The sequence below is a fragment of the Atractosteus spatula genome, chromosome 9 (genome assembly GCF_055471065.1).
Source record: "Atractosteus spatula isolate fAtrSpa1 chromosome 9, fAtrSpa1.hap1, whole genome shotgun sequence".
Lineage (NCBI taxonomy): Eukaryota > Metazoa > Chordata > Actinopteri > Semionotiformes > Lepisosteidae > Atractosteus > Atractosteus spatula.
Window position 1 is genome coordinate 51,796,042 of NC_142714.1, and position 15,122 is coordinate 51,811,163.

A 15,122-nucleotide genomic window follows, 5' to 3' on the forward strand; every position below is an offset into this window, starting at 1 on the left:
GTGTCGTAAGAGATGTGACCAAAAGTATCCAGAAAGGCGCATTTTCCAAAAAAGGTATGGGGAAAACATACGGCACTGTGTTTCTAAGAAAAAAAAAAACACAGTAACACTCCGTTTCCAACATTCTGAGAAACCGTCGCCGTGGAAACCGCAGTAAACACGAACCGGTGACTTTCCCGTCTTGGCTGTGGGATTTGAAGGAAATATTAAGGTAAATTGGGTAGCTCTTTATCAATCCTAAAGTACAACTCATTTTAATATGTCTATTGCTATTTTTAATACTGTTTGTTCAGCTCTCCGGGCCTGGCTGGCCTCCTTGACTCAGTTTCGCCGTAATTTACAGCCGTGCTTTACAATCTAATGCCAAGTGTATTGTGTCTAGCATGGATAGGACTAACACACGAGTGAATGCGTACATGCTTCGCCCCTTCCCCCCTTTTTTTAAAAAAAAGGAATTATAAATACATTTTTGTCAAGAATTACTGTGTATATTTTATGCTTCCCTAGGGCAAACATGGATGACAATGCAGATGTACTAAACAAGGAAGCGTCTACGATCATCGAACTTGCGCTGCAAAATGCGCAGAACTACCTCCTTCACAAGCAAATAACTGAAAACGGTAGGAAGCAAAACACACATGAAGTAACTTCAACGGTGCGCATCCGCATTGCCACACCACACACAAGAAAATAAAGTATTACTCGTTCCTTTCAGACTGCACGGATTATGAAATAAAGAATATTAACTGGACTGCCTGCAAGGATTTCACGATAGAGCTCGGAAAGAAACAAATTGAAGAATATTTATCTGTAAGTAGTCCTAAGCGAGACAAATCCACATGTTGTCAAGACCGGGGTCCAACTAGAGTCCTGAAGAGTTTCCCCTCCACAAGGTTATATAGGTCACCATAAAATCACCATTTCTCAAGTAATGTTTTTTACATTACATTGTGATTGTGTGAGTTTTTCAAGAATTTAGACTTAATTTGGCACCAAAAGGCTGGCCTGGAGGATTTACGCTAGCCTTCAAGAGCAGTAAGGCTTTTTGTGTGAAATGCTCTGCCCTCCTGTCTCCTGTAGCTTTGTTTCTGTTATTCTGTGAATACGGGACGAACCATGAAGAGGTTTTAAGCAGCACACATACGAAGTGAAAACCTGGGTACCTTTCTCTCCATTTTTTTTTTCCTGTTTAGGTTCAGTTTTACTAACGGGGATTAAAACATTGTTTTTTCCAGACGTGGGAAATGCATCCCCGCTGGCTTTACAGCTTGGAATTTCTCCAGGAAAAGGACCTGGAATTCCACAAACAGTATCACTACAGAGTGCAGTGGAGCATCCCCACAAGGAGGAGACCCATCCCGCAGGCTACAGCTTGCGTCTACTTCATTGTCTCGACTTCCAAGATCAAACCACAGGTACAGCCTGTTCACGTGTCTGGTGTAAAGGGCAGGGGAAGGCTGAATGATTCCGTAAACGCCTGCGGTGTGGGAAGACGGTCCTCACCGTCCCTCTAGAACAGCTGCTTCTAGCAGGAGCTTCTGTCTTCTCTCAAGGTTGAGGTCAAGGAGAGAAAAGGAAAGTCACCTGGGCCCTTTCACAGCAAAGGATGTTGACGTTGGAAACGGTGTCCCAGGCTTGCCTAATTTTCGTTTAAAACACCAAGCTCCTTCATTTCGACAGGGTCAGACTTCCAACTGTACACCCCGGCAGGGTACACCCCGGATGGGACACCAGTCCGCTGCAGGGCAGGCACAGACATGCACGCGCTCATACCCGGGCCAATTTCCCAAAAAACAATAAACTTACCAGTAGGTTTTTGGACTGTGGGAATAAACCGGAGCATCTTGAAGAAACCCATGCAAATACTAGGAAAAGGTACAGACTCCACGCAGATAGCAGCCTGGTCTGCAATTGAACCCAGGCCCCCAGCCCTGTGAGGCAGCGATGCTGACTAACCACTGCACCACCATGCCTCCCCTGGGCAATTCCATACCTGGAATATGGTCAAGTGCAAACTCTCCTTTTTTTTTTTAAGGTATTCAAAGGTTTTGGGCGGAAGGGCTCGCTAAGCTAGTCCGAAGTCTGACAATGCACACACATTCTCTCCCTCACCATCTTCTGTCACAATCAAGGCTGGTGCTTCTGTTCATGTTAATCTCAGAACCTGGGGCCCGTAATGTGGAAACGCTCTCAATTTAGGGCAGAAGAACATGCCGATAGTACAGCCCGTTAACAGTAGAGGTAGAAAACCCTTCCGCAGATTTGGTTCGCATGCATTTTAACTGCAGCGATTTCAGACATACCACTTCTTTGCAAAAAAAAAAAACCCTACAGTCCTCCTATTAATTTAGTGAAAGACTACTGTATTTATCATACTTAATGCATCTTGTTTTGCTGTTTTCTATCACTCTCTGTTAGACCTCGCCTGTAGAAGTGTATTTTCTTGTGGAATCAAACCAGTTGCAACACAGGTAAATATTGTCATTTTTTTAGGAGCTTATTCTAGTTTTTTGACCTAGAATTGTAATAGAATCCACATGATGTCCAACAATGGGGTGACACTTCCATCTATCATCCATCCATCCAGTTTCTGAACTGAGGAAGACCACTGAGCGAGCATGTGGGACTGTTGTTCCAAGCTGTGCTGTGAAACTTTTAGAATTCACACACAGCAGCATTTGGTTCTGCTTTAGTCTAAGCAATTGTTACATTAAGATGTAAAGATAAAACAATTATGAACTTTAATTTACTTAATAGAGTTAGGTACACAGTGAACTTGAAAGTTAGTACTAACAATTTAATGAAGGTAACAAGAAAATGATCTCAGACAAGCAAGTACATTTTGATCCCTTCATATGCAGTACTCTTCTAAGTATACCATGTCACTATTAAGAAGTGTACTGAGCATTTTTCCCCTCTCTAAATCTCTACTTTCCTCAAGCATGAAAGGTACTTTGTACTTTGAAGCACATTATTAATCCGCTGTCCTCTAAGCACAGACTGCTTAAAATGAATAGGTGCTTAATTAATCATTTGAACCATTTTCATTTTTCTCTGTAGGCCTGGAAAAACAAGGTTTAGGGAAAAATGGCTGAAGGATGTCATTGAAAGCAAGACCCTTCTACAGGAATCTGTCGACTTCTAATAGTATTTTATGAATAAAAAAATAAGCATTTTCCTATTCAGCACAGGGTAATGCATCCATTCTTAAATAAAGATGTGATATTGACATTTGGATATCCAGTTGTATTTTCTAAAACAATTCACATCTATAACACTATAGGGAAAGCGATAATCATCTATATTTATTTTCTGCCTAGTACACCTGTTCAGATGATTAACAAAATAGAAACACACAAAAAATTACAACAATGTTTTCACAATACAAGTATTCTTATGTCCATTTTGATAAAGATTAAAAATCCTTACACCAGCTGGAAGTGATGTAGTCTGGACCATATCTGATTTCTCTGCCATCTGGCTAATATAAAAAAGTGCAAGCCTGGTGCTTGAAAGTAACGTGATCCCAGTCGTAACACAGCTAATTTTCGAGATTTTGGATTGTTTCACATTTTCACATGACCGATATATTTCACACACACAACTAAATATGAATGCAAGTTTTGGGGGATTTACAAACGACAATAAGAAAAGCATACGGACTTAACAGACTTGAAATATTAACTCATTCTTAAAATCGGGGAGAAAAAAAGTAAACGTTTCATCATCCAAAAAGAAAAAAATAGACGTGTTAAGTCTCCTGTAAAAAAACAAACAGCTCCAGTCCAAATTCTTTTCCACAAGTGTGAATCACACGGAAAGGACCGGGTGAGATTTTACTTTTCATCTTTGCCTTTGGTTTTCCTGTAGACCATTTCCCGGAAACTGGAGAGAATCTTGTTCTCCCTCTTCCTCCGCTCTTCCTGGTTGAAGGACGCCAGGGCTCTCTTCTCGTCAGCGCTGTAGATCTGGTTCTCCTTACGCAGACGCACAGCCTCCATGCGACGATGCCTGGGCGCAGACCACAGATTCTTTTGTTACACCTCAAAGATCCTTTTGGGCTGGATCATGCAAGGGGGCTATCCAGCGGAAGCCCTCAGAGCTACAGTTCTTACATTTAAATTTAAATCCAATTTTTTTTTCCCCAGTGATCATCTTGTAATAAATGACTTGGGGTGGGGGGAGGGAGTGTTAATCTAACCAAAGACCAATTCCCGACTGTGGACTCCTAAAATAATATCCTGCTGTGTTTAAGTTGTTCTTACCTGCTCCCACTCATGACGTAACCAGATTTCTCAAAGGATGCAATCTCGTCGCTGGTCAGCCCAATTTCACCTCTGCGAGGGATGCGCTTCCCTGCTTTAACGTACTCCGCCATCGCAGCCCCTTCTCCTGGCAGCAGGGCGTGTCCGTAGCTAGCAACACACACAGACAGGCGCCGTGACCTTCACGACCTCTGCAGAGCTCTCAGGAATCTAGAGCGGGCCTGACTGATAAAACGGTTAGGCCCCTTCTAGCGTCGGATAAAACAGGCCGTGCATGGAGTCGGCGCTGACAGACACCTACTTCAGGGGTTTGTCATCCTGAGACAGATGAGTCATCGGAGCCTCGGGACCAACAAGGTCATCCTGAACACCTAGGGGAGAGAGAAAACGTGAAAAACCTACAGGTACAGTAGAGCTCAATGTCTTTTAAAATGCCTTCTGTTTTATCACCACCTGCAAGACAGGGGAATAACTCAGTTTCTTAGTTTAGTAAGAACATCAGGAATCACCAATGTGTGGATTTACCTGTTCTCTCCACCCAGAGCTCTCCATTCTGTTCATCTTCCTCTTCTTCAGACTGCTCACTGCTAGAGTCACTCGACTCTTTCCTGTTCTTCTTAGCCTTCTTCTTCTTTTTAGGCTTCTTCCTGTTAGTATTAAAACAGCAAATGCTTCACTTTAGCAATCGGGACTCAGGAACGGAACACAAGTCAAGTCTCCCTACGAAGTTTATCCTACAGTCAGCGCGGAAGAATGTTAGTTACTTTTTGGTTTTGCTTTTGCCTTTCTTCTTCTTTCTCTTCTTTCGGTCTTCTTCATCTGGAGACACAGAAAACAATTCTGTAAGCACAATGTTACGTTTTGCTCAGAATCGATCTTTCTGTGTACTTCCGTTGTTTAACTTTCCACAAAAGAAAGATATTCTACTACCCAAGATCACATTAAGGAGATGCATTACGATGTGGTATACACACACACTGACATATACTGAGGCAAACAAAAAAAAAAAGACAGCGTCCCGATGCAGATCCAAATATGGCATCTGTTTGCTATCAATAACACATTTTTGAGTGGATAAATAAGATCTCCATGTTTACATCTGAAAACTACTAAGCCTGACATGACATATTCAGTACATGTTGGAGTTTACTGGCCCTAGTTTCTAAATGCGATTAATAAAGCTTTAATTTGTACAAACATTTGCAATCACCTGACCAATGAAGAAATTCTCACGTATCTGTTCGGAAACTCCTTTCATGTCCTTCCCATGACTTACCTTCAGAATCACTTTCAGACTCACTGTCTTCTGAATGTTTTCTGTGCTTCCTCTTCTTGGACTTCTTTTTCTTTTTCTTCTTCTTCTTCTTTTTCCTTTCCTCTGCAGGTGATAAAAATATTGATCTGTGTGATTTGTGCGATGGCACCACCTGTGCAAAACCGCCACAGGGTAAATTTCCCCCTCATAACTAAGGATAAAAAACAAAAGCTACAGCTAAAATTCCACAAAACTGTAAAATGCTAAACATGAATTACTAGTCTTCAACTTAACACTATTATTACTCAACCTATATGATACTTCAAATCCATATTTTTCAGGGGAGGGTTCAAAAGCTGTCTTAAGTCACATCTTCCAAGACGGAACTGATGTGATATTTACCAAAAAGAGAATTTCACCACGTACCCTCAGAACTTGAATCAGAACTGCTGTTCTTCTTGTTATCCTCTTCAACCGGAGTATGTTCATCTGAACTAAAAACAGAGAGGTTGATATGTTTAGGCATTTGTTACAGCTTTTAAATGAGACTGCAATTTTTAAATCCATCTAAGTTTCCATCTCTGATCTGAGGAACAGCATGCCGTTCTCATTCATCTCCTTAACTTACTCTGGCTCCCGGACTCTTGGAGAAAATCCCCAGACTTCAGGCGCTCCTAGTTCCCCTATCCTCTCCCGTTCCTGAAGTCGCCTATGATGCAACGAAACAGCAGTCACATTTTCTGTATTCCCGGATAAATAAAACAGGTTTCAAAGACGGAATAGACCTCAGCATGATTGCATGTTGACAGCTTAGATTGCTTACAGCTAGAAGTGCTGGCCCTAAATGAAATCTGTAGCAATGACAATCATTTGTTGAGACAAGAGTGTCAAGTATCCGGCAAACATTTAGCTGAAATATCACATACCCTTCAACATACAATCTTATTGAATTACAACAGAGCTCTTCCTGGAGAGCCCCATTACAGCAGGTTTTTATAGATGACCATTACATCACCAGGACTTGGAACAATTTCCCTGTGGCAAACTAAACAGCTGATTTTTTAAATTAAGTAGTTTAGGGGTCATGTGGGACCAGAATCTGAGACCCCTTCAGTCTCCATGGACCACAGTTCTGTTAATTGAAAAGGTTACTTCTTTAATTAAATCTATGTCACACTGTCACTGCCAGTGCTTAGAAATAGGTGACATTTAAGTAACTAAACTGGAGCCGTTGAAGACCAGGTCTGGAAACCCCGAACTACAAAATACTTCTATTCTAGTCCATTTAAGGTGGAGAGTTAAGTTCATACGTCATAGACCTCTTGAGGAATGTTCTTCGAGAAAAGTGGGTTTCTGACAGAGGGCAGAAGGTTTTCTTAATTTGAGGGTTACAGAAAAGGGAAAAGCACGCACACACCTCGATATGAAGGCCTCTTGTCTCTGCCGCAGAATGTCTTCCCTTTTGTCGTAATGGTCAAACCGGGACTTGTCGTAACCGCCGTGGCTGTGTCTCGCCTCTCTCTCCCTGGACCTGGAGCGGCTGTGGCGGCTGCCGTTGTGAGATCGCGGCCCATCTCTCTCCCGGGAAACGGACCTGACCCAGCGCGTCCTCCTCTCCTCTTTGAAGGAGCCCCCGTTGTGCTTGCTCTGCTTGACCGCGGGGCTTCGCGACCGACTCCTGCCGCTGCTGGTCCGGCTGTGCCGCCTCTTCCTCGGGCTGCTCTCGGCCTCCGAGCTGCGGCTCCTCGACCGCTGGATGGGCGGCATAGCTCCAAATCACCGCCGAGATCCCTGAAAGAACCGCTAAAACAAACCAGTGTTCATCTTAAAAGGTTTGTTTAAGAGGTGTAAAAGACACATTAATTCAGTACCGTTCATAACTCTTTTCTCAGCTGTCTTAAAACTAAGTATCGGCAACAACAACGGTTCCCGGTTGAATGGACATACGCAGGTGAAAAAGTAATTGTATTGATTTCCCCAACTATCGATGATGTTAAAAGAGTTACCACGATGCACAGCAACACTGCTCAGTTATTAAACACGTTCAATGAACGTTTTACACTAAACTTTGAAATAATAAAATGATTGCTAATTGTTTGCAGTTACGACTGGAATTCTATAGTAACATTAGATCCAATTAAATAAGTTTTCAGTTGATGGATCTCACTAAAAACAAACCTGTTTGAAAGATTTAATATTACCCCCAATTAAACCACAAGGCCAAGAAGTTTTCATTACCTCCCCCGAAATTTAAGTGTTTATGAATTATTTACCTTCATTTAATCCAAATAAACCATAAATCTAAGACTGTAGAAGCAACGATGTGTTGCTTCCACCTGCCAGATTTAGCTTCCCAGCATTAAAAAGTATTTAAAAATAATGCGCAACACAACACTCACCTAACCATCCATACTCGGATGCCGGAAATGTAGTGTTGTTTACAGACAGCAAAAGGAAATCGGTGCGCCGCTGAAAACGTCCCGGGATATCAGAAACGGCATTATTAGTTCCTACGCTGGAGGAACGGATTCGTGCTCAAATTTAATAACGTATATTTGACCAAATTAGTACAGTTACATGCACCGTTTAGTTATCGGTTATCAATATTATATTCTGAATTTACATCCTACTGTTGGAAAGTAGTTTTCATGGAGAAGGGATTCTAATACTCGGAACAAATCCGTTCCCCTCCCTAATTGCTTAATAACATTGAATCTATACAATACATAGATAGGCCCCACAAAAGCCAGTAAATTAATAATTAAAATAGTAGCATGAAACGCAAAGGTCTTGGTGAGGAAGCACACATCATGAGCAGCGGATATTTTTTCACCAGTTCCTTGACACCTTAATCTTGCAACCGTTATTTTTTTGCACAGGAACTATGTTTGATTTCCCCCACTACTTCGCCGTTATACACAATGAAACAGTCCCAAGCAAAAAGGGGAACAATGTGACAGCAGACTGGATTCAGATCATCACCACAACTTCAAGCGGTTTACGTTTCAGAAACCTGGCTTTTGCGACTCCTGTTGGCCGTAAGATTAACCAACAAGACTTTTATTTCGACAGCAAAAAGGAAGGGAGGGCTGTGTTGTCTGCAGGTATCGTGGGTATTGGCAGAGAGAAGGGAGGGAACGCTTGGTTTTTGCAGGTAAATCACAAATGCATGTCTGATATTACGTCCTTGAAACCATTAGCAACAGATATCGATTTAACTGAAAGCGCCAGAGAAGACAGAATGGCAGTACTGCATCAATAAGGCCGCAACCCGGTATGAACCAGGAAGACAGATCAGTGGCGAATAGTTTCCCTTTTGTTCAATATTTAGCCCTTTTAACTAAAATCATTTTGAAATCATATTCTATAATTTTGTCAGACGTGTACAGAAGAAAACCTTAAAAGAAAAAAAATGCTTAAATGCATCTATGTTCTTACGAACTGTTGCAGAATTAAACTCGCTTTTTGTTTTGCGAGGCTGCTGAACTGCGTGTAGGCCTCTCTGTTCTGAGCGATTTCTTTTATAGTTTATACACACACCTGCACATTTTATTTAACTGTACGCTGCACCCGAACCTTTTTATTACGGAAAAAATCCGTATATGAAGCCTAAATATTTTGTGTAAAACCCGGACTGTAACGTCGGACTCACCAAGGTCTCAATTGTCAACAAAGGTTTTGAAAGCTTCTTTTAATAGTCGCTGTACGGCTGCATTCATTTCCCGACCTCGGTGCTCTCATAATACAAATCTACACAAGAGACTGCAGTTCATTCCAAAAAGAGAAAAAAAAGACGTTCTTTTGGTCATTACTGCATTATCACTGGAAAGACGTCTCAGCTATAACCCTGAACTTGAACGTATCAGTGGATGCACTGCGGTAGCTACATCAAGGAAATGAACGTGAACTTGCTTTCTGTTGACTATAATTAAAATTGATTTTCACTTGCTAAAATTCATTTGGTTTAATATGTCGCAAAGAAAGAGACATGAAAATGAATGATATAGGAGCACATCTATCTCTGAACGCCAGTTCAAGTCCCAACTTGTACCTAACGAGTAAAGCAACTTTTCAGTCGCCAGTAAAAGCCCAAGATGGGATAAATAGTCGCCTTTTCAGGTGAATTGATTTCGCCAGTACCGTGGTATATTGTGGGTGCAAATGATACTATATGTTATATAAAAGTTTGACTGGGGATTTGCGTCAGTGTGCAGGCTGCAGAGGAACAAGTCAATGTTAATTCCAGAAAACAAAGAGAAAACGGAATGTTTTGGTTGCTGAGCCTTCAGTCGTGTCCTTTAGTATTTATGAACTTGAACTTGTTCATAAATGGAAAAATGGTTATTTTGAAAACCTGAAATCTAGTGTTGTCCAAGTACTCTTTAATTTTTAACAGTTATCAAACATTGCTTGCAAATACTGTAGATATTGTTCATTTGTAGGTATTCTCTCCAATCAAAAACCCAGGTCACTCATGATGAGGTTGATAAATGCCTAAGTAATAAAGAGTTGCAAAATTAGCAGTACTCTGTGGTTGTTTTGTTTTCTACTTTTTTTGTGATTTAGTAATCTTCTGCTAAAATGTTTTGTGCATATCTAATATGTCAGACATTTTACAGGAATGTATGGAAGTTTCTTGGTCTTCTTGACACATTTTAACAACGTTAAAATGTAAGGGAAAGTGAAAACAAGGGAAGGCCATTGTGCCCACTGTGCTTGTTAGGCATTTTATTAGCTGAATGTAACATTTCGACCAGCTGCTTCTCAAAGGAGCCCAGACTGTGGACTTTAACCTCCCTGGCTGGTAAGCCTGTTTCAGTCAACCGCTACTCTTTTTGTAAAGAAGCATTTCCTGTTCTCTCTTGTAAGCAAATCCCATTTTTCCAGTTTGGCAGCAGCACATTATTCAATATGCTAAATAATGTTAAATATGTGTCACTATGCAGTATGCCTGGAGTCCCCCCTTGTACAAATCTGTTTTTACTGAATGTTTCGATCTATATTACAGGGATGACGAGCTTAAAGCTGATTTCTGCAACAGACACACAGTATTCTGGGACGTTGCTGAAGTCTCTTAATGAGCAGCGCACGGTTGGATTGTTCTGTGATGTCACCATCATCGTGCAGGACCGCAAATTCAGAGCCCACAAAAATATCCTGTCGGCATCGAGCTCTTACTTCCGTCAGCTCTTTTCAGTCGCTGGGCAGGTGATAGAGCTGAACTTCGTGAAGGCGGAGATTTTTGAGGAAATCCTCAACTACATTTACAGCTCGAAACTCATCCGCGTCCGGTCAGACATGCTGGAGGAGCTGATTGAGTCGGGGCAGACGCTGGGGGTGAACTTCATCGCTAACCTGGGCTTGCCTCTGTCTCAGGTTAAAGGCCTGCCTGGCTTGTCAAAGGATGCTGCTGCAGGCGGGGAGGAGTCTTCCTCGGACCCCAAAGATCTGGAAAACGGCACTGGAAACCCACCGAGCGACCTCATAATCCAGGATTCATGCACAGCAGCCATGCCCATCATAACCGAGGCGTTCTCACTGTCTGCTGAAGAGTTCAAGCAGACAGATGGCTACATGGATGAGGACTCCGATAATGACGATGTCATTTTTTGCTCTGAGCTTGTACCCCCAAGAACGGGAGCATCGGGGAGCACAGCTCAGTCCGCTGGGCCGCCCACCGAAATTATCGACTTGGAGGGGCCTTCCGAGAAGGAAGGGGATGCATCAGGAGGAGAAGACAGCAAGGAGGTTTCCACTGCCGGCTCTTCTGAGAAGCAGGCGGAGGACGGGGACAAACCGGAACCGAATGAAAAGCCTCCTGCCGAAGCCCCAGAGGGGGACAAGCCAGCCCCTGGTCCGAGCCCCGCGCCGGCCCAGCCTGAGCCCAGTCCTCGCCCCTGTCCCCCTCAGCGGGAGCCCCCTGACACGAGTAGCAATCCGCCGCCGTCCCCTGCCGGATCCTCCTCCTGGGACAGCTTCTGTAGCCCCCCATCCACCCCCCACTTCGCCACTGCCTCCCCCTTAGAAGCCTACCATGCCCCCCCGCCCAAGGACGCCTACCATGGCCTCCCGCCCAAAGACAGCCAAGAAGGCACGGGCGTCCAGAAGAAGCAGGTGACCACGGTTCTCGAGGCTTCTCCGGCAAAACCAGGGGAGTTCAAAATCAAGCTGTCGGACGTGAGGTCAGCAATCGGAGCAAAGAACGGAGCTGGGCAGAGCTCCCCCCAAAACCTGGTGGCAGGGAAAAAGACGATAACGCTAGACAAGGCGTCAGAAATAGACTCTCTGTCTACAGGGTGCAAAGTCTATGCCAACATAGGAGAAAACACCTACGACATTGTGATTCCTATGAAGGATGACCCCGGGGAGGGAGATTCAAAAGCCAGCGGAGGGAGGAAGGCTAGAATGTCCTCTCCCTACAGCCAGGACTCGCCGAGCCGGAAGAAGGTCAAGGTCCGGCACGACGACCACTACGAGCTGATCATGGACGGGCGGACCTTTTACGTGTGCATCGTGTGCAAGCGCTCCTACGTGTGCCTGACCAGCCTGAGGCGGCACTTCAACACCCACTCGTGGGAGAAGAAGTACCCCTGCCGCTACTGCGACAAGGTGTTTGCCCTGGCGGAGTACAGGACGAAGCACGAGATCTACCACACGGGCGAGCGCCGGTACCAGTGCCTGCTGTGCAACGAGTTCTTCATCAACTACCAGCTGCTGTCCTCGCACTGCAAGTCGGCGCACAACCAGGACCCCTCGGGGCGCAAGGAGAAGGACGACACTGACAACAACCTGTACCGCCTGCTGCCCTGCAAGTCCCTGCAGCTCAAGCCCTACTCCTACGTCCCCAACTCCTCGGGAGGCATACCCATCATAAACGAGGAGGGGCTCGTGTACCATGTGGATCCCAGCAAGACGCCCCAGTCCAGCCCAGGGACCCAGCCCCCCAGCACGGGCAAGCAGGTGGTGAACTGGGATGATATCTTTGTTCAGCCAGGTGCGCAGCCAGAAACTTACATTAACCCCACCGAAGGCACGTCGGAGTTTGAATTTGTTATACCAGAGACCTACTGAGTTTCCGGGGGAGGTGTTTATCTTCCAGGGTCCAGAACAGATTTCCGCACTGAACTGTTCACTCGTTGATACTTGTGTGTAGGAAGATCTGATATTTTAGCACTGGTTTGGTGGTTCTTTGTGCACCTAGGTTTTCGTTAGCAGCTGTTCTCTTTTCATTATGCATTGTTGCATAGCAAGTTCTGGCTACTCTTGTCCGTTTTTTCTTTGAAAGCTTCTTGTATGTTGCTCTGACATCCCGTTATTGAACAAGCCGGCCTGAATTCTCTAACACCATCATTAGCTCTTATTCTAATACCCGGATAAAAAAACAGGTTTGTGAGTTTAATATGCACGTCAGGAAAAGAATTGACTAAAATAATGGCATTGCTTAAGTAACGATATAAAGACCCTTCCCGATTCCATCGTTTACATGTAGAGAAATGTCAGAAATGAAATATAAAAGACTCAGAAGTGTTGATGTAAAAGGAAAATATCTTTTTGTACTTAATTTTAATGTACTTCGTTATACTTTTTCTGTATATTGAGTGGTGGGAGGGGCAGGGTTTGGGAGAAGCCTTCCACCACGCAAATACAGCAGAAGACAAAACAAAAACTTGTTTAGAATTCTGATTGTTACTTTGCTTGTCCCCCGAAGAACTGGGCTGCTAACAAGCTTTTATTCCTCTCATCATTGTTTCCTGCGTTAACCACCATGACAGAATAATTGTTACTAACAGGACTGTTGAATTTTGTGTAGAACCCTTGCTTCACAAATGTAATAACTCAGTTTATTTTTACACAATCCCATGTTTGTGTTCATCTCTCTATCACGACTGCTTCGTAACATGTTTTACAGCAGCTTTTTTGTGACAGTGCCTGTGGATATGTATTGAAGTATCCATTTTATGAGATGGAGAAATCTAAACATCTTGTCCCTTAGAGGGTTGATGTTGACAGAAAATGCTCTTTTTCTAAATGCTGTACAATAGTGGTATCACAACGTGATAATTTGAACTATTTACAGTCCTTGATTTTTAAAATGAACCTAAAAGATCACAGTCAAGTATTGAACTTCATGCTTGATCTTGTAGTTCTCTGCTGTTGGCAGCTGAAAGCTTTGATGGGGATGTGACCCGTAAATTCATTAAAGAAGTAAAGTAAGCCACTTAGCTTTTTTTAAAACAAAGTTGGGACTGCCAGCCTCATCAGTTTGGAGTTGGCAGATGTTGGCCTGCCCCGACCCTCGTAGTAGCGTGCAGAAGTAGGATAGTGCCCATCAGAGCTGTGTGCCAGCTGTCCTGCTGTGACTCCCACGGTGTCTACGGCGGAGTGGGCAGCTCTCACTGCCAACAGTGTGGGGTCACAGGGGCTGCTGTCCCACGGCACAGTCTGGCAACCCGGTATATCTCTGGGTTTGGGCAGGACTTGGTCAGCTTCTCTCGCTGATGAGGTAGTTCTGCTCACCGTAACATAACCTTTTTATTTCAAATTTTAAAAAAGCTTTCTGGTTAAACATTTACAATTTAGCTGCTTTGTTGTATCCTGTGAATGTCTTTGTCTTCTGTACCTTTAGGTAACTTTGCAGCCTCTTCCTACAGGATATAAATGTTCCGATGTTGCATCTCTGCTTAACTTTTCCACCTGCCAATGAAGTAAATTTAGATTTTTATCTATTTATTCCATTTTTAGAAGTTTTCAATGTCACAATTGATCCATAATACCATTAACTTGAAACGCCCAATAAAAAGTTTATTTTTGTAGCTACTTATGATTGTATGAGTGAACGTGAAGTTGTCTTTTTTGTATCGTTCAAAGGGCTGTGACACTGTCACGTTTATTTCTCAAAAGAAGGCTTTTAGTTTTTACTGTGATAATGCATAACCCTTGGATACTTGCCACATGAGATAAGTACACAAATAACAGTTAACTATGCAACCTAATCAATACATTACTGAACACAGTAAGTGTTAAAAGACCCTGGGTCCAAGCAGTATACAGAAAACTGGAGTGTGGAGACCAGAAGTCCTCTTCAGTCTCGGTTTGTTTTGCTACTTCAAAGGTTTCAGAGGTGGTTATTCCTGCTCTCGGCTCATAAGAGCACCAAGTTAAAGGGGCAGAAGCCCAGGGCAGGATGAAATCCCAGTAGCTGTGGTAATGAGCAGAACACAGACAGACAGGACGGGTCCTGATGCGTTCGAACGCCACATCACTTTCCTTTTGGTTTCCCTGTCTGTGGGTTGTTCACTTAGAGATGTCGGGGCAAGCGAACATTCATTTGATAAGAGTTAAACGTTGTCATTTTGGAAATGTTTTCTAGTTTGGATCAAGTTCTTTGCTTTCTGACTTTCCAGGGACTCGGAAATTCAAAGGTTTAGTCAATAAAAAAAAAAACACTCTTGTTCAGGATGAGGGGCCCTTTGATGTGATGTTTCAGAAGCTTTATTCTGAGCATGCTCACCATCCTATTGGTCTGTTTTCACCTTTATTCATTTTCTAGTCAATCAACAATTTGCAATTAAAAAAGTGTCATTGACAACATCCAGTAAATG

The 15,122-nt window shown here is 43.3% G+C and overlaps 3 protein-coding genes across 6 annotated transcripts; 2 read left to right on the forward strand and 1 right to left on the reverse strand.

The window, feature by feature from the left end:
- The first annotated feature begins 142 nt into the window (after window positions 1-142).
- On the forward strand, window positions 143-3,226 carry akap14 (A-kinase anchoring protein 14). The gene is made up of 6 exons (XM_088924763.1): window positions 143-211; window positions 508-620; window positions 716-810; window positions 1,236-1,415; window positions 2,419-2,471; window positions 3,061-3,226. Exons 2-6 carry the CDS (start codon window positions 515-517, stop codon window positions 3,143-3,145), a joined length of 519 nt encoding a protein of 172 aa, XP_088780889.1. The 5' UTR covers window positions 143-211; window positions 508-514; the 3' UTR covers window positions 3,146-3,226.
- nkap (NFKB activating protein) lies at window positions 2,784-9,396 on the reverse strand. 3 transcript variants are annotated; one of them, XM_088924755.1, is made up of 10 exons: window positions 9,173-9,396; window positions 6,938-7,323; window positions 6,149-6,229; window positions 5,947-6,014; window positions 5,542-5,643; window positions 5,030-5,084; window positions 4,791-4,912; window positions 4,567-4,636; window positions 4,266-4,415; window positions 2,784-4,011 (listed from the first exon to the last, which is right to left on the reverse strand). In XM_088924755.1, the coding sequence occupies exons 2-10, from the start codon at window positions 7,285-7,287 to the stop codon at window positions 3,837-3,839; spliced, it is 1,173 nt and encodes a 390-aa protein (XP_088780881.1). In that variant the 5' UTR covers window positions 7,288-7,323; window positions 9,173-9,396; the 3' UTR covers window positions 2,784-3,836. The 3 variants fall into 3 exon arrangements, with proteins under 3 accessions (XP_088780881.1, XP_088780878.1, XP_088780880.1); XM_088924752.1 differs by lacking the exon at window positions 9,173-9,396 and adding an exon at window positions 7,920-7,973 and having other exon boundaries at window positions 6,938-7,344; XM_088924754.1 differs by lacking the exon at window positions 9,173-9,396 and adding an exon at window positions 7,920-7,969.
- Window positions 8,600-14,335, forward strand: zbtb33 (zinc finger and BTB domain containing 33). Of its 2 annotated transcripts, none has more exons than XM_088924750.1 (2): window positions 8,600-8,674; window positions 10,529-14,335. In XM_088924750.1, the coding sequence occupies exon 2, from the start codon at window positions 10,531-10,533 to the stop codon at window positions 12,589-12,591; it is 2,061 nt and encodes a 686-aa protein (XP_088780876.1). In that variant the 5' UTR covers window positions 8,600-8,674; window positions 10,529-10,530; the 3' UTR covers window positions 12,592-14,335. The 2 variants fall into 2 exon arrangements, with proteins under 2 accessions (XP_088780876.1, XP_088780877.1); XM_088924751.1 differs by lacking the exon at window positions 8,600-8,674 and adding an exon at window positions 9,565-9,639.
- The last annotated feature ends 787 nt before the right edge of the window (window positions 14,336-15,122 follow it).

What these genes read in the sequence shown, in the direction of transcription:
- akap14 (XM_088924763.1), top strand. Translation starts at nt 515, where the DNA reads ATGGATGACAATGCAGATGTACTAAACAAGGAAGCGTCTACGATCATC. An exon ending in CAAGCAAATAACTGAAAACG is followed by an intron (nt 621 to 715) that starts GTAGGAAGCAAA and finishes CGTTCCTTTCAG; the next exon opens with ACTGCACGGATTATGAAATA. An exon ending in CTTCCAAGATCAAACCACAG is followed by an intron (nt 1,416 to 2,418) that starts GTACAGCCTGTT and finishes ACTCTCTGTTAG; the next exon opens with ACCTCGCCTGTAGAAGTGTA.
- nkap (XM_088924755.1), bottom strand. Translation starts at nt 7,287, where the DNA reads ATGCCGCCCATCCAGCGGTCGAGGAGCCGCAGCTCGGAGGCCGAGAGC. An exon ending in TTCTGATTCAAGTTCTGAGG is followed by an intron (nt 5,644 to 5,946) that starts GTACGTGGTGAA and finishes TATCACCTGCAG; the next exon opens with AGGAAAGGAAAAAGAAGAAG. An exon ending in TACGTCATGAGTGGGAGCAG is followed by an intron (nt 4,012 to 4,265) that starts GTAAGAACAACT and finishes GTCTGCGCCCAG; the next exon opens with GCATCGTCGCATGGAGGCTG.
- zbtb33 (XM_088924750.1), top strand. Translation starts at nt 10,531, where the DNA reads ATGACGAGCTTAAAGCTGATTTCTGCAACAGACACACAGTATTCTGGG.